The following is a 25,613-nucleotide window of genomic DNA, read 5'->3' as shown; positions in this document are numbered from 1 at the left end:
CTCAGAGTGTTGACTAAGCTATATTTTATAAATTAACTAGTCTGCGTTTTGCTTGGATAAAGTTAAATGACATGATTCTTACACATGCGTGACAGACAAGGCAATTGAATTTGTGCTCAGTGCATCTAATATCACTCGGAGGAACAGAATGAAAAAGACAGGTAAAGGTAATATTTTCTTTTATTAGCCATACCCTGAGAATTCACCTCATTGGACATGTAGAGATGTTGTCGTTTGTGGTGAAAATCTGTATGAATCTCTGTGATAGCACACCTAATGCTAATTCTGCTGCTTTTTGAAGCTGTCAGGCCATTAATTATAGATGTGAAATGTCATGGCTCTCATTCCAGTGAGACAACTAGAGAAGACAGCAGAAAAATCAAATCAATTTAGGTTGTTGTCAAAGTGGCACCTATTAATGTGTCATAGACATGTCCCGAAGCTGAGGGGTTGTCAAAACAACATTGAATGTAACACTATTCACAACATATTGTAAGGGGTGTTTTGAGGATTATAGACAGAGAATGTATAAATATGTTATTATCCAAGTGAAATAATAACACTGATATCATTTTTATGCATTTTCTCTGCTTTAAATGATCTTTCAGCAAAACAACACAAAACAAGAACGCCTACTCATTGGGAACTGAGCACATAATAATGGAAATAGTTTACACTGACATCGAATTTACATTCTTTTGTAGCGCTCCAATTATTTTTTGAAGTGTTTTTCCACTTGCTTCTCCTTGTGGAAGGAAATAAGTAGCAACATTATCTAACTTTTTTCATGTATTAACACTGAATCTGCTTTCTCTATTTCAGGTCATTCTCTCAGGCTTCTTCAGCACAAAAGGTAGCCATCTTAATGCCTCTTATGAGTTAATTTAGTCATATTTTGCTCCCATTTTAATTTTATTCCAGTTCTGCTCTGTCTCCATCACTAGTTCCTCTTAAAAAAATAGTGCCACTCTAAGTGCTAATTTAGCTATTTTTGACATATCCACATGTGGAATCTGTGAACAAAAGGATAATGCTCATGAATGTATGTAATTCACATGTAAAAATCTATATTGCTTATGTGGAAAATTTCATTCATACGTTACAAAAGCAAATCGCATGTGAAAATGTGGAATTCGCAATATATATATGTATATATATACACATATATATATATATATATATATATATATATATATATATATATATATATATATATATATATATATATATATATATTCAATTTTCAGTTTTAACTCACATGTGAAAATAGCCCAAAAATATTAAATTCACAGGGTAAATTGTGATTTTTTTTCACATGTGACAGTTTAAGGGAAACCTCTGCTTTACCAATTAGCTAAACTCAAAGTGATGCAACAATGCTCTCACAGTCTTAAGTTTACAGATTTCTTTTTTTTGATATATATATACAGTATATATTTGGGCCTGTCCAACCTACACTATCTTACAGTGTCTATTAATATTTCAGGCTCCTCCACAGTTTTTTAACCATTCACCTGTATTTTTCCGTTCTGGAGCTCTAGGAACAGGTAGTCCTCCATTCCTGCAGCCAGTAACAACAGCCCACTTCGCCGGCCGGTCTTGATCTGTAGTGACAAGTGGAAGGTGGAGACATCCTGGACGGCTTGAAAACTGCAGTAGCTGTCCCCAAAGTAGGATTCTGTGATGAGTGAAATATAAAACACAGAGATAAGAATGAGGCATCATGTTAGCCCATAAATCAAAGGCATATACAACTGCAACAGTCAATGAAACACAAACACATATTTTCATTCACTGTTCATTTTTGAATAAAGAAAAAAATGCCACTTTTTTGCCAATTACACACGTAAAGCACCAAATTCTACTCTCAAACAATTGCAAATTACAAGGCTCACTATATTGGGAATGGGATAACATAAGAAGACACCTATATGTGGCTATACACTCATCCTATAACTGCCAGAAGGCAGCTCTGTGCATTCTAATGTGGAAGTTTGGAGAAACCAATTAGATGAGCATTTTTCTGCATCTCACGTTACAGTGCCACTTGCTCTGGACTGATTTCTATATTATCAGGTGTCGTCCAGCTGCTCCTAGCTGGAGAGGATCTCCTCTGGCCTCAAAGGGATACTCTTACTGAGACATCAGTCATTACCCCTGCAGAGGTTCTCTGGGCATATAGAGTCTTGGGGTGCAGGATTTCCCAGGCTTGAGCTGTCTCGTTTCCAATGATATGCAAATTCAGCCACCTGCCTAGGACCGTGCTCTCCGGGCCCTCGACAAAATGTAAACCATGGAGGAAGTCAATTATTTCCCCGTGCACATGCTCTGAAATTGAACTGGACCAGCTCCAAGACCCCGTTTCCCCAGCATGGGTTTTCCATGGCCTTAGCCAAGAGATATAGAAAGGGGCCTTTCCATTAGCGACCCACTTGCCCTCACAAGGCCCTCACAGGCGTTGAGAGACAGAAGCTCTTCATCACTGTGAAGAAGGCAGTCTTACAACACAATGCTAATGCTTTGAAATATTTGGAATTGTGAAGCAGAGAGCGACATTTCTGTGTCAAAGTTAGAACATTCCTATGAGATCATGGAGACCAAAATGTTCCCTCAAAATCAACAGCAGCATCCAGTAGCCTAGCAGGATGGTGGGCTTGATGCCATGAGGCAAAAATCTCATAAAATAACTTCTCAGACACAGCTGAGTCAGAATATAGAGGAGAAAACGCAATACTAAACATTCACATTCATAGCTATAAATGGAAAAAATATTTTCATCTATTCGAAGGTGGCTGTGGGAGAGCCAATGGGTGCTTGTTTATGTGTGTGTGTGCCTTTTAAAGGGCAGCTTGTGTCTGTGTTGCCTCTACATTAATGCCCTGCTGCCAACTTCAAAACACTGAAGGGTACATTTGTCCTTTTGTTCCTCATCCTGTGAATGAACCCCTCCATCTGAGATCTGCACCTGAAACTGGAAATGTGAAGACAATCATTTTGATGTCAGTGAAGACAAAAGCAAAGCTTTTTTTGCGCCCATGCTTTTGTGATTTCACTAAGAGGCATTTGCTTTTGGTTCCAAGGCAGCTCTGTTGTGAACAAAGTCAGTGATGAACGATCTCAGTACTGGGCCAAAGACACAGAGACTATCGATTATGCACTGCTACACAGCATCAGTCTCCTGCAGCCAAAGAACAGCATGTTGGTGGCTCGGGAAACTGCTTCTAACATTATCACATGTTCAACTTTGTAATTCGTATTGTGTGAATGACAGATGAAAGAAATTAGAGAAACTTTTGAAACTAAAGTGATGAGACCGTTCCTGGTACTTCAAAACCCGTACAGAACTGAACATGCAAATATCATTTGTATAACTGAACTGTATGGAATTATCACAGTTACACATCATTCATTTTCAAAATGTCACTTTTTGGAGGCTATTGTCGCTAGCTGCTATTGACTGTGCCAGAGGCTATTATGGTACAGTTCAGAGAGTTTCTGGTAAGGAGAAGGTATTCCAAATGAAAGAATAGTGCTAATTGCACAGGAGCCTTCAGGCTGAAACTGAAAAATGGGGGAACAGAATCTTTTCTTACAGGCAATTGCATTAACAAAGAAAATCGCAATGAGCTCCATGGTTCTTAAACCCGAGCTTTTGTTGGATTGTTCACTGAGCATGGGGATAAAAAGCTGAAGGAGAGAGCGATGCCAAGACAATTCTGCCTGGGGATTTTCTGGTTCAAATTCAGCTTGCTGCTGTTGCCTTCAGGAAAAGAGAGCACATTTTCTAATGATACACACAATAGCTTTACTCTCTGCAGTGTACCTGGACCTGGAATTCATTAGTTCCCCGGCTAAGCTGTGTAAAGCTCAGGCAGAGAATAGGCTTCATGTAGGAAAAGCACATTTTCAATATGCTATCTGTATAAATGCCTTGCTCTGTGACACTTCTTTTGTCTCTGTGCCCTTGCTTGTGTCTAACAGGTATGCAAACAGGGGCTCACACCTACAGGATGAAAGAAAAACACATAAGCCTGAAGGTTTCCTGTTTTCTACTGCAACATAACACTCAGCTGTCTTCTCCATCTTTCAGGGACTTAGGGCTGGGTGTAGATGGGATCTAGCTGAGGTGATTTTGCTGACAAGACATCATTATCTGTAACGGATCATCCCTGCTCCTTAGGAGTGTGAGCTGGAGCGGTGAAGCTGCTGCCACACTTGGTGTCAGCCTGTGGGTGGAGGTTTAACCACCTAAGAGGACAGTCTCTGATCCCCTCTAGCTACCACACCCCTCCTCACACTACTTTATTGTGTGTCAAGCAGAATCCTGGTCTCAGGCCAATGCAGATGGCTATAATTTGATGACTGACTGCGCTTGTATTCATAATGCTCCGAGGAAACCGTGTCTTCCTCTCTTTCACAGACGACTGAATGAATTACCCTGTTGTCTCTCTTTCCCTTTCCTCCTCCTCCTCCTCCTCTTCTCCATCCTCTTTTGGTCTCAATCTAGCGACACATGTCCGGAAAAGCTATGGGGAAGAGAGACACGCTGACCACAAGTGCAGGAAGATTGGAGACATTCAGATGACTTTGTGTCCTGTGACTTGTCTGTGCCGATGAATCACAGTCAGCTCAGACAGATTTTAAGTGAGTGTGAAGATGCACAGGAAAGACAAGATTTGAGCCTTTGAGATGCTGATTTCTGCTGCTCTGATTGTCAAATACTTATATCACACGCACAATATCCTGAGGCCTAAATTCCTTAAGATGTGCCTAATGCGTATTAGTTGGACTGATGTTAGTGTTACGTAAAACAGAGTAACGCCCCGCACTATCCTTTTATAAACATGACGATCCACATTTCTTTCAAATTATATGATTTGTGTTTTTATGCAGAAGTAAGGATACCCAGTGTGTGTTCCTCTAAAACAATGTTGCCATGGTAACGCTGCCTTCAATCAAAACAAACCACCTACTTGCATAACCCATGGTTAAACCACGGTTAGCTTGACTATAAATAGTGGTAATGTTGGTCATTTGTTTCCTTTGCTGGGCTGTGCCTACTACAACAGGGTATAATGGCTGCTGTATGTAATTATATGAAGGATAGGGTGTTGTTAACCATAGATAGAATTGGAGAGCTTTGTAAGGGTGTAACAGTGTTTACCATATGGCAACACGGTCGTTACCATAATGAGCAATTACATCTCTCATAAGGGTCAATAGCACTTGTGCTTGTGATAAACATTAGTTTTCTGCTGTCTGCTGATAGCAACCCAATGGACTATCATAATGGGGATTATAATAGGTGGGAGGAGTTGTACATCAGCAGGGTCAATGAGATTATTATCAGAAACTGATCAGCCATTGTGATGAATGGTTAATTGTCATTTATTAAGTAAAAATGCCAAACATTTGCTTGTTTCAGCTTCTCAGTTTGCTCTTTTTCTCCATTAAATATAATTGTGAATCAAATTCCTCTTGGTTTAGGAGTCAGTGTTGGAAAAAAAACCAATTTGATAATCATATCAATTGATTAATTAAACATATATAATTCACAGATCAATCCACACTCAAAGTAATAATTTCCACACTTGCACAGTCGAATGTGAGCCAGTACAACAGCTCTGCCATACACAGCCATTGATGTTTAGATTTGAGATTAGAGATTAGAGATTAGATTTGTGCTGTAGTTTGTCAGTGTGTGGACTACCAGAGCCGGAGTGTATCCAAGAAATTATGTCTAATAATTTGCAACAGCAAATACATCTTGAGGGAAATGCAGTGCCACCAGGGTTACATTTTTTTTTGTCAATACAATAGATTACAGTGTTTCTGTTGAATGTATGACACAAAAAAGTGTTTCTTTTGTTTTGCCTGCATCCACACTGTCACACTGTGAGCAGCTGACATTAATTCAAAATAAACCAACGGGACCAGGATAACTGAAGAGCAGATTCAGGGACACAACAGATGACTTGACAGAGACTGAACTAAAACTGGACTTATATACAAACTTAACTAACAAAGGGATGAGGTGTGGGTGGAGAGAGGCAGAGAAACATAGGTGAGGCTGATAAGTAGGGGATACAAGAGAGCAGGGAAGAACACTGGGAACAGGGCTGTGTTAACAAAGGTTAGAAGTGGTGAGAAAGCAGACTGGGGAGGGGCACAGTAACACAAGAGGGAAACTGAACACTGGAAACAGGGGAAGAGACACCACAAAAACCCAGAAAACCCAGAAATGACAGGAACATGACAAATACTTGCCATGCAAAATCTTAAAGCGGAGTGTAATGAATGTCCAGTTTTGCACATGAAGGGCTCTGCGGTCAAGTTAGCAACAATACATAATATACAATGTCTGGTTATACTTTTAAAATAAAGCTTGCTGACAAACACTTCACATATTGTGACACATTATGATTAACATTGTCAAACAGTCACCGTTTGGTTAGGGCTAGGCTCCAAAACTTGGTTGGGTTCAGGGAATGATCATACTTTGGGTTATAATGACTACGTTCAGTCTCGTGACTCATGTAAGTTGTGGAAGAAGTTACTGAGACTTGTGTAACCATATTGGACACGTTGGTTAATGTGTCAATCAAAGGTTGTTGATAATAGTTATTGATAAGTATTTAGTGATACAAACTTGCCTCTTTTATTGTTGTTTGCTTATCAGATGTGATGCATATAAATTACAATGTACCCACTATGAACACTGGATGACCAGAATGCTAATGTTTCCACTAATTATATCCCTGCACTGATCAAAGCACACCAGCTGCTCTTAAAAGGATGTGATCCTGTTGGTGCAACATGTTTACAGACCTGACTCTGAATACAGCAGTCTGTATAGGAAAATACTGCTAACTCCAGCATTGTTAAACAGCAGAGAGCAGAGCCACAACTCTACATACCTTGACAGCACTGCTTTATAAGGACCCCCTCCCCCCTTCCCCACTGACTTTTCAGAAGTCACCAGGGACACACTTTTACAGGTTTTATAGAGCCATTTCTCAGACCAGACTATGTCAGTGTGAAAGCAAACACATCATCATTTTAGTCCCCTTTCAAATCCCCATCTACCTCTCCATCCCTCTGAGACACTCCACTGTGCTAGCTGGAGAGAAGAGGTACAATACATAAAAAAAACAGGCTTGTGGAGCCACAGCGGGTGGCCTCCTCCCGGGCAATAATTAAAACTTTTCAGACTCTCTCTCTGTAAAACTCGCACTTACACAACAGACAAGGGGTGGCGGCAGCGACAAAAAATTATGACCTTTCCCTGTGAAAGGAGAATGGCAGTGTAATGTAATTTCAGCTTAGGAAAAATGGACCTGTGAGAAAAGGGAGGGAAAGCGTGGAATGGATGTGAAAGACTCAGTGTTGTCTGGGGTTGTGCTGTTAATGTGAAAGGGGGTCTGAGAGGCTGAAAGTGAATAGGAAAAGCCCACTTTCTTTGAAGGGATACAGAAAAAAGGGCCTTTTTTCCTATGGCAGACTTGTTTTTGTTGAGGACAACTGATGTGTTTGCATCTGCTGCCATTCTCTTCCTCCATCAATAGGTCGGGATGAGATGAAAACAGGAAATTAGGAGTTGGTGAAAGGTTCGGGAGGAGTAGCTTAAGAGCACACACCATCCAATCAAATCATTGGAAATTATCGTTTTATACATGAGAAACCCTCCTTGAACTCTTCTCTGTGGTCTGTACATTCTCTTGCACGGCTGCCAGTAAAAATATTTCCATAAAATGTTGGCTGTCTTTCAGTTGCATGTTAACTTGGCTATATGTAACTCAAGGTATCAGTGAACAAAGAAATACTGTGCTACTTCAGAAGTTCACAATGGGACATTCTCAAGTTTTCAAGACAGGCTTCAGCTACAAGGTAAACATCTTTCGTCAAACTCAATATTCCAGCCGTATAAGGCGTATAACGAATCAACACTTTGTTGGCTCATCACACTCAACTCAAAGACTCGTTGCTCAAAATGACTTTGGTCTGATGATCTCACTCACCTAACAACACTGTAAGACAAACACGGCCGTGAACAGGAGCATTGTAGTGACTCAGGGCTCTGCTGTAGTTTATGACTGGCTAATACAAAGCGTGCCTGTGTCAGCCCAGCCGAGCTACGGAAGCCATCAACCGCCAAGGTCCCAGTGGGTGGGTCCTGTTAAAATAATCCCCCCGTGACATCAGAGGACTGACCTCCCCCAATACTATTTCAACCTATATCCCTCCTCACACCAACTGACCCCCTCTACGCCCATTCACACTGCAAGAGACGTTCTAACAAGTGATTGTTTATACATGTAGCTGTGACTTTCTCTGTTTTCCCTCAGCTAGCGCAAGGCTGTTTATAGACGAAGCTGAAAGACATTTTAACACACGGGTAATGAATTCCTGTGCGAAATCTCCCCATGTGAAAAGTGAGTAGAACAGTGTGTCAAGGGAGAGGACAGGAAGGAGGAAAGTAGTGCCAAATAGCCAAGGAAATCATGTATAGACTATTAAAATAAGAATTTTACTGTGAACCATTTCTCATCTTGCAGAGCAGAAAGTGTCCTGCACCTTTACACCCGACTTATCCCTATAAATCTAATTAAAGGTCAATAAAGGATTTTCATTTTCCTACAGTACTTTGTTAAAAAAAAAAAAAAAAGGCTTAAAGGTGACAGCACAAACTGGGAGCACTGCATGTAATGCATGACTGGCTAGACTGCTCTGGCTTTGTTCCACAGTACTGAGGGTTCAAGGTAATAGCAGCAGGAAATTAGACAGCAGTTAAGTACTGTACAGCCACTTGAGTTTCTAATATTTACAATGTCAACACCAAATGGCAGAGTAAAGAGGTCTCGTGTCCTGTTGTTACATCGACTCATTAGTATGGGTACTTAAACTAAATTATTTTAATGTTGGTTATTTTAGGCCACCAGTTCGAGGGCTTAATTTTTCTGTGACACAGCGTGGTTGAAGGACATTTTTTCATTTGCCATGACCTCTCTCTTTTAGCAAATTGTGTCAGTTTCCAAAATTCTACAAATGTAACTTCACACAGTTCTATGTGCATTGTAGCTGATTAAAGGAGTCCAGCTACTGAGTAACAAAACTACCCGTAGGTTTGAAAAGCAGCCCTAAAACATTTGTAGCTTCCTCCTTTACTCATAGCAACGCTCGTTTGTTTCTCCACAACATAGCTAAATGCATCACTTCCTTATGTTGCGCTATCACCAACTCATAGCTTCAAGGTTCCATAGGAAGCAGGATATTCAGCAGTTTTATATTTGGAACATAACGAACGTAAGTATCAATGGCAACTAGCGCATTATACTACTTGTACACTTAAAAGGGTTTGTGGGACATTTGTTATGACACATTTTGGCTGTGAATCTGATTTCCAATTGGAATCCATACGTTTATGACAATTGGTGAGCTATCCAAGTTGCAAAATATTAATGGGCGAGACAATAAAGCGCAAAATGTCTTGGACTTCACTGTGTTATCTCAAGCTGCAACCTCCAGGGCTGAAAAACAGCTCCTTGAATGCTCTCTTGAGGCTGCCTCCAAAAGTGAGTCAATCCCCATAGACACACTTTACAGCAGAAATAAAATGTTTACAGCTTGGCATAAGAAATGGTTTTGGTCTCCAAAGATAATCTCCCTGTTTATGACAACTGTACGTGGGGTGAACATTTTATATAAATTGCTTGTTTAATTCATGTTAAGGCTTGAATGCATGCTTTGAGTAACAGCTAGCCACTAGCTTTTTAGCTAGCTGTCAGCAACCATGCTTCATTTGGGGATTACAGCGTAACTAAAACCTGCAGCTGCCGCGTTCTATGAAAGCAAGTAATTGCACAGACTATTTAAGGAATTATTTGAAATTTTGGGAAACATGCAAATTAATTTTCTTGTTAAAAGTTAAATCAGAACATCCATACCACTCGTGTTTATCCATTACTTAGTCCATCATTGCATACTGAAAGCAACAGAAAACAACTAGCTTGGTTCTGCTAAATTCTCAAAAACACATCGACCAACACTTCTTCTGTCTTTCATCCTAACACAACAGAAATTTACAGTATATAGTATTTTTTTACGTGGAGTCACTTGCTCAACTTGAAGTCAACTTTTTCTCGGAGAACAGTGGCTAGGCAGAGTAAGCTAAGCTAATAACCTTCAGGCACAAGCTCCATATTTAGCCGAGTGCATGGACACAAGAGTGCTTCTTATCTTCTCATTAAACTCTTGGCGAGAAAGCCAATCAGTGTATTTCCCATAATAACAAACTCTTCCCTCAAATCAACTGAAGAGAGTGGAGAATTCTTTTAGTTCTGAATTTTCCAGCTTTGACGTAAGCAGTCACACATTTGTGGAGCCCGCTTGTGTTCCTTGTGTTGTGACTCAAACATCACTCTACAATTCCTGGTACTTCGCTTAATGTCAGCACACTATGCTCTTGAGGTTTGTGCCTTCAGTTATTTCTGTGGGGTTTAAGTTTCCATTATAGACGACATGCGACTAGAAGGCCGTTGCACACTATTGAGAGCGTCTGAGGCATTATTGAGACTGTCAGAATTTTATGCTTGAATGAGCAGAGAGTATTTGACAGCAATAGGGTTTGGTCCCATAATTTTCCACTATCAAACGCTTTTTGGGGCATATTGAAATGTCTGCGTGTTCCAGGTTCTTTCCAGGTCTGCCTCGTTCACCGTTAACAGTCATTTCTGACATATCAATAGCTCCATTCAGCCTGTGCTCTTATGACTGCAGTTATGAGTACGAGTGCAGGCATCAGTCACTCCACCACTAATTATCAGCATGACATTGGCTTTTCAGTGGGCTGGAAAACACTTTGCTGAGTAGCAGCTCACTATCATAAATCATTCCACTTAAACATCAGCACACAGGGAGAGATTTAGGACCTGGGCCCTGAGAAACCTTGCTCAGCTGGGGTCCTGTGCAGGGGAACACTTGATAGAGATGAGGTTTATGTTGGACTTGGGCTCCAGATTTTTCCCAGGCAGATCTCATAAATTAACCTGCTCTCTTTTTCTTTTCTCCCCGTTCTTTGTCCAATTTATATTTATCTCTCATAAGGGTCTCATTTATGTATTTTTTTAATACATTAATGCTGATGTGGTACTTTACTTTGAGAAATATAAACATGTTTCTCTACAGAACCCTTTGTTTCATGGCTGCTGTGGCTCAGGAAGTAGAGCAAGTTGTCCTATAGCACCGATGCCTGGCTTCTTGTATCCATATGTCAAAGTTTACCAAGACCCCAACCACAGTATCCTCCCAAATGGCCAGACATGGCAACTCCACTATCATTGCTGTTTTCTTTTTTCTTTTTTAAATTCTTTTTGTTTCACTGCTGTCTGCGCTTTTGGTTGGTTCCAGGTTGGTTGTAGACACTAATACCTACCGCCAGAATAGGTAAGCATCTTTCTGCAAAACCACAGATAACTGATTGTTTCTTTGAGTTGCAACTTTTTTGCTTAAGTTGAATTTTCTATTTCTATTTTAGGCACAGGTATAACTTGGTTAGGGTTAGGATAATATCATGGTTTGGCTTAAAATACCTGATTTGGTTGGCATGATTCTGGATGGAGATTGTCTGATTTCTTGTGACCTATATCCGCTTTTTATCGCCAGAAAAAACGCAGGAAATGTCTGCAGGTCTCCATAACAGACACCTGGTTTTGACGTGACAAAAACGGATAGAAATGCCCCTAGGTGTCCTTTAAAGTATCCACTAGTGTGACTCAAACTGTGGTCGGCTGTTCGGCAGCCTTGTTGGTTGTAACAATGCCACCTACTGATGTGAAAGTCAGCTAATAAGCATTTAATGTGAACGTGATATGCCACGTTTGCTACAAATGTCAAACTTGGACATAAATGTGATTTGCAGAAACCTAACTGCTAACATTGTATCTTGGTGACTGGGCTGAGTCACTTGACCAGTGCATGACGTGTGTGGATGGTGGATTGACCACACACAACATTGACTGGGAAGGGAAAGGAATATTTTTGTGGGAAAGGGATGGAAAAGGAGTAAAAACCACTCATGTGTCACCCTCTTTTTATAATACAACCAAACATTTGATGCCAAGTTTTAGTCTTTGTAAGTTTTCAAAACTATTTCAGGCAATTTCACAGAAGTACTACACCTGAAGACCCCCATCGGTTTCATAGCTCCACAGTTTTCCATGACCAAATTTGATAGGAAGGTCTTTCTATAAATGAGGCCCACAGTCTCCCTGTGCTGTAAGAGGGGAAACTGTGATACAGAAGCTCCAGTGAAGGGGCCTCCCAAAAACCCATATCCGGCTTTAACCTGGCTCTGCAAAGTCAGTGTGTGTTTGAGATCAGAGCGTCACATTAGCTCCATAATGAGAACCAGCTGAAGGCACACACCACCAGACTGACCCTCTCCAGCTCAGACTGACCCCCCCCCAACCTCCCTCATCACTTTACCCCTCCCCCCAAACCCAGGAGACACCTCTCTCTCGCTTAACTCTGCTGCATTTAGGCCCAGATAAATGCCTTATCCAGATGCTCGCTCTGAAACCCTTCCATCAACCGGCGCTACTCTAAACCATTCCAGTGCACACGCCCAAAGACAGAAGTACATGGTGCAAACATAAACACTCAGCCATGCACATATTAGTGGCCAAGAACATACACACATACACACTCGCTCACTCTCTCCATTATGAGTTAGACACTCGCAACCTAACAGTCAGTCCTCCACAGCCTGCTGGCTGAGTCAGCCCACTGTCTCCCGCCATTCACACAACTGTTTTCCACCAGGCTACCGTTGAGGAGGCCCGCCCTGCTCCACCCAGCCCGTCCAGCCACTTTTCTCTCTACAACAGCCCGACTCTCATTCAGGACAAAGTTAGGAGCACTCTCCAACTCCCCCACCTCTCCTTCCCTCCCCTCCATCCGACTCTTCCTCTACCCGCCACTTTCAACCCAAAATAAACAGGCTCTAATGCCGAAAGCCCGGGAACGCTGCAACACAACTTAAACAGCTCTCCGATGTTCCAGCTCCAACTTATACATCCATTTAATTTTTCCACAATTTGCACTGTTTGGTTTCATTATTGAAGTAATGACTTGAAGATGGATAGCAGTGGTTTCAGTGGAACATTTTGGTAGCTGGTAGATGGGGGGACCCCTTTGGGGGTTTGCACTTGAAACAGACTTTCTCTCTTCTATTCAACACAAACAAATGCATTTTTAATACAAGCAGATTTGATTTCTGTTTTGGCTTTGAATCAATGCGATTTTGAGTTGCTGATCAGTTTATTTTTGTTATTGCAGCGACATGTGAATTATTAAATACTAATATAAAGTATGACTCAAACCAAAACAGTCTAAACAGTAATGATTATTTGAAAAGGCACTAAGTGGCACAAGTAAGGATGCGGTCCAATGCGAAAGTTTGTACTTTGTTTATTTAACCTTTCTTTAAACAGACTGGAGTGTAACCACCTTTTTCCAGGAACGCCCTGCTCCACAGAATTACATACACGCACACCTGGAAGCTAGCAATACAGTGGGAGGTGAGTTCCTTGCTCAAGAGCTCCTTAGCAGTGGTGATGAAGAAGGAATGAGCACTCCCAGCAGAGAACCGGTTCAAACCGGCAAACTTCTGGTCACAGGCCAGCTTCTTTTTCACATCTCAATTTTCTCAATTGTGCCATCTGACTCGTGAAGTCATTCCTGCCTACACACGCCATATACAATGTACATTTAACGTAAATGCTGGTTTTGTTGGGCCTGAACGCTCATGCCACTTCTGAAGTAATGGTTTAAACATGTGGTGACAAAATTGCCCCAGGGGGGAAACAAACTATGTCCTTGCCAATTCATTCACTGACAGTGGCCACTCTGCACACCGCAGTGGGCCTGGAGGGGCGTTGTGGCAACATGCGTCCTCCAACACAGGCCTCTGTTTACTGTACATAACTCACGCCCTGTGGCGGCAGTGCTGTGTACAGATGTAGCAACAGTTAAAGTCCAACCGTGTAATCTATGATGGTTGCGCCAACCTTCACCTTGCTGGTGAAAAAAATAAAACTCATTCTTTACAACCATTTGTCAAAGTTTTCAAAACAAAGGCTCTGCAGTTGCTGATAAATTTACCAGTTTTTGTTGCCCTTCAAAGACCACACAAAAGCACCTAGATCAGCTGCTCACAGCTAGTTTTACCCAACGTCTAAATAACTTCAATATGGCTGCCAGCCATTACTTCACCTGGAAGCAGTTTATTAACATGTGAGACAGAGTTATCCATCTTGGCCAGTACCGTGCTGGGTGGGAAAATTCTATTTTAGCTGCTGCTGGATCCTGCTGGTGTTATTGGATACAGAAAGGTGCAGATGCTGAATAACAAAGGCCTTATTCTTGTATAGGCTCTTATTTAGATAATGCAGTGTTGTCAGATTAAATGGGAGAGATGGTGAGAAAAGTAGGTCAGACACCTGTATGGTTAGAGTTTGGTCGTGTGTTGACTATTGATGCAAAACCACTTTCTTTAATGTTAAAATTGGTTTGTATGCCAAATTATCCACATCAACCTTCAGTAAAAAGTTGAGGTTTTGTGCAAAGTGACTCTTCGTCCACCTGCAAAAGGTAATTTAATCAGGAAAATGTGAACATAAAATAGATCATGATAACCATTTTACAGAAAAAACAATGCTGTCTTTTTCTGGTGGACACAGTGTCCTTGTCTTTATGTGTGAACGTCCTGAGAGAAAGGGTAACTTGTGACAAGGGTCATGAGTCATATCCGAAGCCACAGTGCCACGAGTTCATGTGCATCACAGCTTGCGGCCTTTGAGGGATGCCTCAAAGGCAGAGAGCACAAGAAACCTCACAAAAATTTAGCAAGACAAAATGTTCAGACAGAGAGAGATATGATGAAAAAGACGCAGAGACTCTTGGAACCGTGCTTCTGGGAGGCTGAGAAAAAAATCTTCAGAAATATAAAGAGTGAGTGCATGAAAACTGAGAGCTGCATCAGACAAGCTTTTTCTTCTTGCTGTTCCTGTAAATTGGCACAGAACATCAGCAGATAGACTGACAAGGTCCTTATTACATCCAATTTGCATTTAGATGATAACAAGAGCAGGGAGTTTGAATGGGCTGTTGTTCCAACAACTTCTCTGTGACTCCAACAGATGTAATTACGAGTAATGCACCTCATTGCCTCTGACTGATTACAGTGTTATTTCTTCATTTCATCGGAGAGAAGTTGCTCATAATCTTCTTTTGTGTAACCCCCAAATGTGCATGGCTGATTCAACTAAATGCTCATCGCTGTGTTTGATACGACCATATGTATTGCAGACAACAGTGGAGAAATCAAACTCCCTCCCCTGGTGTACCACCCACCTCGAGGATGACAACGGCTCAGCACAGCTATTGTTGGGGATGACTGCTTCTCAACTACAGGACTGATCTATGGAGGTGTGTTAGTCCTGAAAGGGAAACTGTTGTACCGCAGTCAAAGATCTGTCAACATTGCCAGAACACTGGATCCAGGGGCTAATTGTCTGTGACAGCTGACTGTAGTCCTCAGGAATGCTCAGAGGCTGTGAAGCATACGTACATGGTCTTAAATGGCAGACAACAACTACTGTGTTGGTTATAATACACAGTGGAGAAGTGAAAACACTGCACCTTGTGTATGTCCACAGGTCATTTGGAGATTTTGGGCAAGCTTTTGAGCAAGCAATGGTTAAGTGGAGTAAAAAGTGATTTTTCAGGGTTCAGGATTTCAAGATGCACTTCAAAGGCTTGGATGGACATGAAACTATGAAAATATCTGGCAAAGTCAAAGGTACTGTTCAAACCAGCGCACTTAAAACATATGGACAGAGGTCAAGTTCAACTCTACCAACAGCATTTTGGTATGAAATTCATTAAAAATCTGTCACTTAAGATACAGAGCGTGCCTTGTAGAAAGCGCATAACCCTTTTAAACATGTGTTCAATAAACTACCTGTTATCAACAACATATTCCATAAGTCTTTGCAGTGTGGTGCAGGAACAGACTAACAGAGCGCATTCATTTTACGACTAGGTATTATACAATACAACAGGGCAATGTTTCATATTGAGCAATCCACACACCAAAGCTCAAGTTTATTGTGATTCATTACAAATCCAGAGGTGGGTGATATTGTGTTACCTAACAAAGGCTCTGAGTGAGAAGCACCACCTCTGATTGGTCGACAGATGCAGCCCAAGGAATTGCTGGACTGTCGGTGGACGGCTGATAATCATGCTAACAACAACAATACAAAACTTTGCAAAGTTTCAAGGCTGCATTACAAAGCTGCTGAAAGGGATCTGATACCACTGGAACACTAATTAGTGATATGGGCAAAAAAAGTAACTAAGTCTCTAACATGCAGCTTTCCAGACATATTTAGTACGGCGCATAATACAATATTGATGTTGTATATTTGTAATATTAATATTACTTTTTTAAAATTTTACAGCTGAAAGTGATACATTGCTGCAATGCGTTACTTTTATAATGCTTTAACCCAAGCTGGGGATGGATGGGTAAGATATTCTTTTGAGAAAGAAAAGCTCAATGGGGGTCAAAAAACAGAAGAAGAAATGAACGTGAACTAGTTAATTATAATCTGTATGAACTGAACTTTAAACTAGCTCTCGTGAGTGTGTCATTTTATGATTAATATGGCATTTTATTTGTTTCTGTATATCTGCTGAGAAGATGCTCTCTGCTGTGTCTAGTTGTGGTGCTTCACTTTGCCGATTTTAATAATGGCCATTGTCTTGGATATGACTCATTCTGGTTTTGAATTGCCGTGGGAAGAATGATCATGTAAGAGTGTCCGTTCTTGATTAAATGCTCTGCCTCCTTTTCAATTTTCGGAGCATGCCATGTTAAATTCCTTTTCTCTGACTCACTACTTCTCAGACTGTTATCCCTCGTCTTGTCTCTCCTTGTGAGTGTATGCAGAAAAGCTGTGCCAGTTTAAAAAAGAAATTGTTCGGTTAGAATTGAATGGTTCTCAGTAATTAATTGGTAAAAGGTCTGCGTTCGGAAAGGAAGATATCTGCGTCCAGACCCGAATCACAGTCTACCTATTAGTGTCCTCAGGGTGGCTGGAGAGGGATGGCTGATTAACAGTTTATTTAAAATGATGATCATCATAATACTTTACTGTTTGACCACAGTAGTAGAATGATATCCATTTAGCTTAGAATATGGCTGCAAAATAAAAAAAAAACAACAACAAAACAAAACAAACGAGGCTGTGGTTAAAAAGCCAGAGGAACAGAAGCTAACTGGGATCTTTAGCTCTTGACATCTGCTTTCAGTGGACATGATTTACCATTCTGCACAATCCATTTCTCAACTGTCTCGAGGCTTTTGTGTCTTAAGGCTGCTTCATCAATAAACTACCAAAGCATCCATTAAGATTCACCTGGGCTATGTTTCAGAGCACATTTTGCTCAAACTTGTGTACACCGTGTTGGAATATATCTGCTAATCCAAATCTGCTGCATCTTGTGAGCCTTGTAATCCATCATCAGGTAGACTAATCTTGCCACTGCACAATTACGTGTACTGATGAAAGTGCCACACATGGGTGAGTAATTTGATGGTATAAGACATGCCATGGGCACAGATGGCTTGCGCAGATTTTGTGCATAATTCCCACATCGGTACACATAGTTTTACATACAGTGCTGACAGCTCCTCGGCTATATTTAGATTTATGAACACATTTGTTCATCTCATTGAGGAGCTAGATGGCTTTCTGCCCACTTTGCTTGGTGAATATTGACAAGGCTGTCAGACTTTGATGAATCCAGAAGTTGGAGGAGCGTTATGTTGAAACCCAGTGTCAATGAGAGAGAGATCATCAACAGGGGTCAGTAACTGAGAGCCGGCAGAAGCAAAAGTGGAGAATGTCGTTTTTATTCACTGCTAGAGGCGAAAGCTCAGTCGAGACAGAGCCACTGTCTGAAGACTAAAACAAAGCCCATGACTAAAATCAATGCTTGCCTTCACAAAACTCTGCAGTCGAAAACAGAACAGAGCCTGATAGAGGCAACCATTGTAAACTTTGACGTGTTGGAGAAAAAAAATAAATACAAACCCCTGAGGGTTTAAAAGTCTGTCCAGACAGCTGATAAGGCCTGTAGGTGTATTGATTTCATGAAAGCTTTTACTTGTTAAGTATGAGTCTACTATTCAAATCTGTTGCTTCTCAACACAGATATAGAGATACAGAAACAGACAAAAGCAGGCTTCTCGATTCTAGCTGGTGACTGTCTGTTTTACTGGATGTATGATAACTGTTGTTAACAGTATTGAATGGGGATGTAACAATGCCAAAAACTCACAGTACGATATCATTGCGACATAAAAAAAAAGAGGTAAAAATGATTTTAATGTATGTTCATTGGTTGTTGGCTGTTAACGACGTTATGTTTTTCATGCGGTTGGTTTGTAAAAACAGGGAGCCAGCGGCGTGGCTGATGCAGCGGGTTGTGAGCCGCAGTTTCCCTGCTGGTGAACACACCACCTGGCTGTTGCGGCTGTAGTGTCTTTGGGCTCGTTAGGTGAAGCAGACAGGACGGGTGGCGGAGCAGCGGCACGGCACGGCCTGCTCGCTCCACCTAATGAGCCTGGAGACACTCTTACAGCGAAAAGCGGCTAAGGAGAATGAGTGAAGATATGCTATAGCTGCATTTTCTTATCGCGGTTTTGCAAAATTCAGTATATCATTACATCCCTGGTATTGAATCACGTGGAAAAATACAAAGCTTCACACACTGGATGTGACTCGTTGTCAAGCTCTGATTGCTCACTGGCTGTTAGAGTTTAGAAAGCTGTTAACTGTAAAATATGAAGACATTAACAGTGACAGTATGTTAGCAGGTAGTAGAGCTTATTGCGTGGGAACGCGTGTAAATCTCAACATACTGTGACACTGCATTACCTATTCAGTTTTCTACCTGCAAATTAAGTCATAAAGTAGGTCTACAGTATGCATGAGGCATACAAAGAACAAATTGTGTACCGTGTTTAAAATATGTAAATGAATTCATGAAAAAGTCTACCTCTGTGCCCCTACTCCCTGTGGATGAGTGAAAGTATGTCATCATGGTGCTATTACAGATAATGGTCCGCTCTGTCCTTCACCTTCTTCTCCATTTCCCTTCTAATGTTTTATGAACATGTGCTCAACATGCTGTCATTTGGCAGACAATGGCACCCTGACCACATGTCGTGTTCAGCAGTCTTGCAGGTCAGTCATACAGTATTTTGTGTGCACTGGATCACTATTGGGGTTAAAAAGCAGACTTTTACTCTCTGATGTAACATTTATATTTAAAGCTACAGACTTTGAATGTTAACTGGCTACAAACGGCAGCCAAGCGTGCTTTAAACCAATTAGTCTGTGATCACTTTACATCAAAAATGATAAGTTAAGCACATGTTTTTTATTGTTCAAACTGCTCAGGAAGCCTGTTCGTATTTTGCCGTTAAATTTCAATCAAGCAAAAACCACCATAGCTGAATCTTCAAGTGTCTTGAGAAGCAGAAAATTAATGAGCACTCTTCTATGGAAATACAGTCAATACATGTTTTCCCACAAGAACTGATGGCCTCAGTTGCAGATTTCATGCCTCCTAGTGCGCATCAAGATGCCAATTTTGACAATTTCTGTTTCATTAAGATGCTATCCGGATGTGCAGAGGGTATCCTTGCGGGTTGTGTTGAGTTAATTGACAGGTCTTTCAGGATTCAAGAACAAGACTCGTTATGGAAAAAGGCTCCAACATTGCTGTGTACCAAATTTGAATCTTATGACTAATAATAACTTTGAAATGTCCCTTGGTCACTTGCCAGAGCTACATTTTTTTATATTCCTCTCTATTACAGTTCCACTTTGGTCCCTTTAGTTCAATAAGAAATTGACATATTAACGTACAATAACAACTAATGTAGCTTATGCAGATTTCACAGTGATTCACTTTAATCAATGTCTGTTGATGTATGACTTCTTAACTTCCTCGGCTCATTCATAATCACATTGTGTGTAATAAAGACTATCACAGAGTGAAGGAGTGTTAAAATAAGCTCAAGTGCCTTTAAATTCCTTCTCCCAGTAGACACAGAGGAGCACTTCAATCTGTGTAAAAAAAAAAACCCTTGATCTCAATCACGGAGCCAAACATCCAAAAAGTCAGGAAAACGGCTATAATCCCCTTTTAAGGTTAGATTTTTGAGGCTTACAAGGCTTCAGGCAGGCTTTCACTGTTACACCCGCTTTTCTTTTGACCTGCTGCAGAAATCACCCTTGCACACCTGCATTTGGGACATTCATTGTGATTCATTAGTTGTTACTTGAATGTTGGCCGCATAAAACTATTTGAACTTTACCCAAATAAAAAAAGTAGGGGAATTATCATGCACTATCTTCCATGTGGCTCATTTGGGAGGAGAGAGAGTTTGTGAAAATTAAACTTTTCCATCTTCTTTCTGATTATATACTTTCACCTGTAAAACATGGGGGAAAATGAGACAGGAGCCTTCCTACAGTACAAACCATCTGCAGATGTGTTCACTGGTCCTTATACACGCTAAGTAAGCAAACCTCGCAGAATGTCAATACGTGTGAGAAGTGATGCGCCACATGGTCTTGACATGCATATACTACATCTCATACCTCACAGGGAGATCAGATTCCATGCCAGCGGATATGGTAATCATAAATCTGAGGATTAGCTTTTTGTGTATTTCACAGATCTGGATGATCTGTCAAGCTGGCAACAAGCTTTCTGTAAAAAGTCTTCAGTCTCTCACAGCGAGTCTCGAATAGCAGACATACAAATGATAAAATCCTGGTTACTTCATGGTGTTAAATTTATCCGACTCAACTTTTCAAACCTTTGATGAATGGATAATTTTAATTAGATTCTTCTTGTTTTTAAATCCAGTGAGTAAAAATAAAATATTGCGCCCATTTCTCAAAGATGAATCTGTCAAACACAGGCTTGAAAAACAGAAACATACAGTGAATTGTTCAAATCCATCAATCAATCAACTGATTGTCAGCGGTCGCAGAAAGACTCAAATCTGCCTCTGAGACAACTGAAATGTGAAACTGACTAACAATCTTTGTTAAATAGAGATTTAGATACTTAAAGGTATATCCACCAATTTTACACACATTAAAGTGTGTTTAGAGGTTGTTTGGGGAGTACTAATATGTAAAATTAACTTTAAGTTCTGTGTCTGTCTAATATAATACGTGACATGTGTTTAAATGTTTTATGACTAAAAGAATTCACTGACATCACCTATGAAGTTGCTGCACGCTTGTTTACTCCTGTCTGAGATTGCGGATGAAATGAAAACAGCTTAAGAAACCATTAATTCACCATCCACACAACACAAGCTAACCCAGTTGAAAGCTATCTGAGTGTAATTAAAATTCCTCTGGATTTAAATACATTCTCGAGTGTGCACGCTAACGGCTCTTTTGGGAGCTTCTTGGACTAATCGGAGAGACTGAGAAGTGTGTTCCTTTTGCTAATGGGTGAACACATGATTTCACAGCTCCCAATGCGATTATACTCTTATTAGGGTCAGACATTCATAAAGACTCATTAGCAATTTTTCCCATCATGTGTGTGGGTGATATCATTTCTATCTCTTTTGGTGTGTGCAGCCTTCTTTGCTTTGATTCGGCTGCCTCGCTCCCTTTGAACCAATTTGTAAGCCACCGAGTGCCTGCACTCAAACTTAACCCAGACTTAATAACAAGCACAAAAAGACAAAAAGGCTAAGAGCCTCTCTTGGCTGGTTTGATGTCGCAAATGTTCAGATGGTTCAGTTTTGAACAGACTTTGAGGGATCATGAGATGGATAGTTTTCTGACAAATTAAAAACCGTTAATTTTGGACGGACAGCTTGTACACACTTCTGTTTCAGGCACAGTACATTCCGAAAAACATATGTTGATCATGTTGAGTAGGAAGGAAAAGGTGCAAAAGCCAAGTTACCAGGCTCAATCTGAGAAAACTTGGCTTCATATTAAAATTATTTTTAATTATCTGTGACAAAAACATCTTGCAGGGAATTCACAGCTGCCCTGTGCTCTCCTTTTCTGCTAAAAATAAAGAGCCACACTTGTCTGAATATTGGCAGCCCACCTGCAGAGATAGTTTACATTCGAGTTAATTGAACAATGTGCAAGTACTCAACGATGGCAGCGTAATTAACGGTTAACAAGCTATCGCTGCAAGTAGTTGGCTGTGTATGTGGCAGCCTTTCTCAGACAAACGAGCCCCGGTATTTAGGCACGTTTCATGCAGTTTGATCAGCAGTGTTATAAAAGCTGCATTACATTTTGTTTCCTTTCTTTTGAGTCATACGAAGGGTGTGGTGCTGGATCCGGCACAGATTTAGTTCCTAAATTGACTGTATTTGTTCAGTCATTGCACTGTTTTATAACTTTTAATGTCAACCTTGACAAAACATTAGCTGACATATTAAACAGTGTGTTTTCTGGCGTAGATTAACTGATCTTGGTAAAAAAAAACAAAAAAAACATGACCGCTTTCACCAAATGTGTCATTATTCCAAGAAATAGTTTTACTTTAATTCTAAACCACATTTTTGGCAAATATTGTTGTTAAAAAGTTTTTCATAGAACAACAAAAGGACATAAATATGGATAAAAATAAAACAACGGAACTGAACTTATTGGCAGCAACATAAGTGATAAGCTTCAAATGTATGACTCATCCATCTGTTTTCATGCGTCGCATGGCCACACACATGAAAACTCTCTCTCTCTCTCTCTCTCTCTCTCTCTCTCTCTCTCTCTCTCTCTCTCTCACACACTCACACACACACACACACACACAAATAAACACAAGAGGATCCCCATTTCCTGCTCTCACAGAATCATCTCAATGAGCCACAGACACGCTCAATTCAATCCACTCAGGCAAAACAGGCACAAACACACAGCCCTCGATGCAGATAAAGCACCTCCTGATCAAGCGAATGCATAAGCATGTGCTGGTGGCATGAAGGTTAAAGAGGAGGGTTTATGACTGCAGGGGTGTCAGTTTGAATCCCTAACTGAGCTGGGGGTTGAGTAATGTCATATCCTCCCACTATAAATGAGCTGCCTTTGAGCAAGACACACAAGCTGCAGTTGAAGCTGGTGGCTCCCTGTTGTGAAAGTGCCTAATGACATGAATGTGGAGCTGCTGAGTGTTGGAGAATTGCTTATCTCTGAAGTGCTCATCACCATGCGCACATACCATATGGAGAGTGGATCGACATTTACAGTTCTGCCACATGAAAAACAAACGTATGGGGTGTGATGAGACTGACAGAACTTTGGAAAACTAAAGTGCACCACATGCACATACGAAACCTTGCAGGCACAAGCAGCACTGTTTTGTGTTGCTGATGACATGGAATGTGTTTGCTACGTTTTACTGCGTTTGTCCTTTAACTCTGCCAAGCTTTGAGGTGGTTTTGGATTGAGGAGAAGGAGGCTCTTTTTTAAACATTTATAAGTTGCAGGGCGACTCCGTTGCAAAAGGGAGGGGCCATCCAATCCAGGCTGTGGAGGAAACTGCCTCCCCAAAAAAAGCAAACCAAACAAATGGCACAAAAACTTATTTTTCAGGAGGCTACTGTAAAAGGGAGTCTTTGTGTCCTCAAAAGTCTGCTCCAACACTTGACTTCGCTTGACTCAGAGCTGAAAAGGGAAAGGACAAATGGAAAGAAAGACTCAAAGAGAAAAGTACGCAATGTACCAAGTGGGAGGAGGGGATTTTCTGGTGAGCAGAGAAAGATGTATTTTAGGGAAAAGAGCTCTTTCTGGAAGCTTCTGATCTGCTGTTTCACCAGAAGGCCTTGGCCTGGTGTCAGGGCGTTGGTCTTGTTTCCAATAGCGTCACTTTCTGTGCGACAGCATATTCATAAGGCCTTAATAATGTGTTTTATTTTTAACTGCTTCAGTTTTGTGATGTGGCAGCGCTAACCACTACAGTCATGTTCAATGAAAAGTTGCAGTTAAACTCAGGGCACATAAAAAGTACAAGTGTGGATTTATTTTGACAGGAAACTCAATGGAGACGTGTTGTACTGTTTGTCCACGGGGAAGAACCTCGTGTGCACGGAGCACTTCTCCTTCAGCTGCAGAGCCGGACGACTGCTGATGGACATTAATGCTCTCGGCTGTTGCCATGCGACTACAGAACATCCATTTTATGCAAAGAAAATGATATTATAATTATAGACATGTTACTTAAGCCTTGGTTCCCTGGACACTTAACAGCAGGAACATACAGCATGCTATCCTCCCAACTAAAAATACTGAACATAAGATGCCTGCTGTGCCTGCTCATTTAAAAATGAATATCACTCACTTTACAACACAGTTCACTTAGAGGTCTCATATTACTTCTTCACATGCTTGTGAAATCAAAACTAGTCTAAGTTAAGCCATTCACTGTCTCAGTATGGCAGTGTTATGATCCTAGATATTGTAATGGCTTTGAAACATGTATGTAACACAGCACATGTCCTGTTTCAAAATTCATAACATTGGTCATGTGGATCCAATGTAAATGAGTCCTGGCCTTTAGTTATGAATACATTCGCAGTTGTTTATTAGAATATAAATGAGGTTGAGGAATTGAATTCCACAGGCCAAATGAAGCCCGTATATTTCTGACTACTAATGAAAGCTGTTCCGAAAATGCACTGATTCTCGATAATCCTGCCAAAGGCATCCAATACCATCCAGCTGGCATTCAGATGTTCTACAGATGCGCTCAATTCTCCAAGAATAAGGGCCCATGGAAATAAATGCATCCAGAACACTGCAGTGCAAAAGTATGGAATGCGTGAATGATGCATTTTCGTAAACATGCTTAGCTGTGTGACTTCCAAGCCAACAGAGTTAACACTGTGGAGACACAGCAGTCCATTTGATGTTGAGTGTCTTGGTTGGACAGGATGCTGTGGATTATGCTTTGTGCCAGTACGGTCAAATGAGGTGACAGTGTTATCTAATACACATATTTATTATTGTGAGAAACTGTTAATATTGAAGCGGAAATTACATAAACTGTATTGAAAGACCTACTTAAATAATGTTATCTTTCTGTAAACATACATACATGCTCTGGCACAATTGTATAAGGAATTGATGCCATACAAGGAATTAGATGTAATTTTAATTCTGATACTTACACTTTGCAAAGTATTATAAACATCAGTTACAGCTTTACTATCAACAATTCCTTAATAAATGGTTTATGAAGCTATTTATTGTTTGTTAACAATGAAATCCCAACCCAGTCTCACATCAAAATATGTAACAGCTACATGGTCCACAGCGACACAAGTATTAGTTTCACAATAATGGCTCTAAAACTGTGAAAACCTTTCTTTTTAGCTGCCTATTCTTTTCTATTGTTCTGCATCCTTGTTCGGATCAAGTCTCTGTCTGTGAAAATGAAAAAATGGCGGACGTTTCTTTCAGTTTCACAGACAAATGTTCAAC

General features: G+C 40.7%; 1 protein-coding gene across 1 annotated transcript in view; it reads right to left on the bottom strand.

The window, feature by feature from the left end:
- Positions 1 to 25,613, bottom strand: part of cspg4 (chondroitin sulfate proteoglycan 4) — a 73,234-nt gene that overhangs the window by 30,178 nt on the left and 17,443 nt on the right. Inside the window, exon 2 of the mRNA XM_073471845.1 lies at positions 1,515 to 1,678. Coding sequence (XP_073327946.1) covers positions 1,515 to 1,678 — 164 coding nt within the window. The remainder of the gene's footprint in view (positions 1 to 1,514; positions 1,679 to 25,613) is intronic.

This window comes from Pagrus major, chromosome 8 (assembly GCF_040436345.1).
Source record: "Pagrus major chromosome 8, Pma_NU_1.0".
NCBI lineage: Eukaryota > Metazoa > Chordata > Actinopteri > Spariformes > Sparidae > Pagrus > Pagrus major.
The sequence above is the reverse complement of the archived record's forward strand: the minus strand, read 5'-3'. Positions and strand labels throughout refer to the sequence as shown.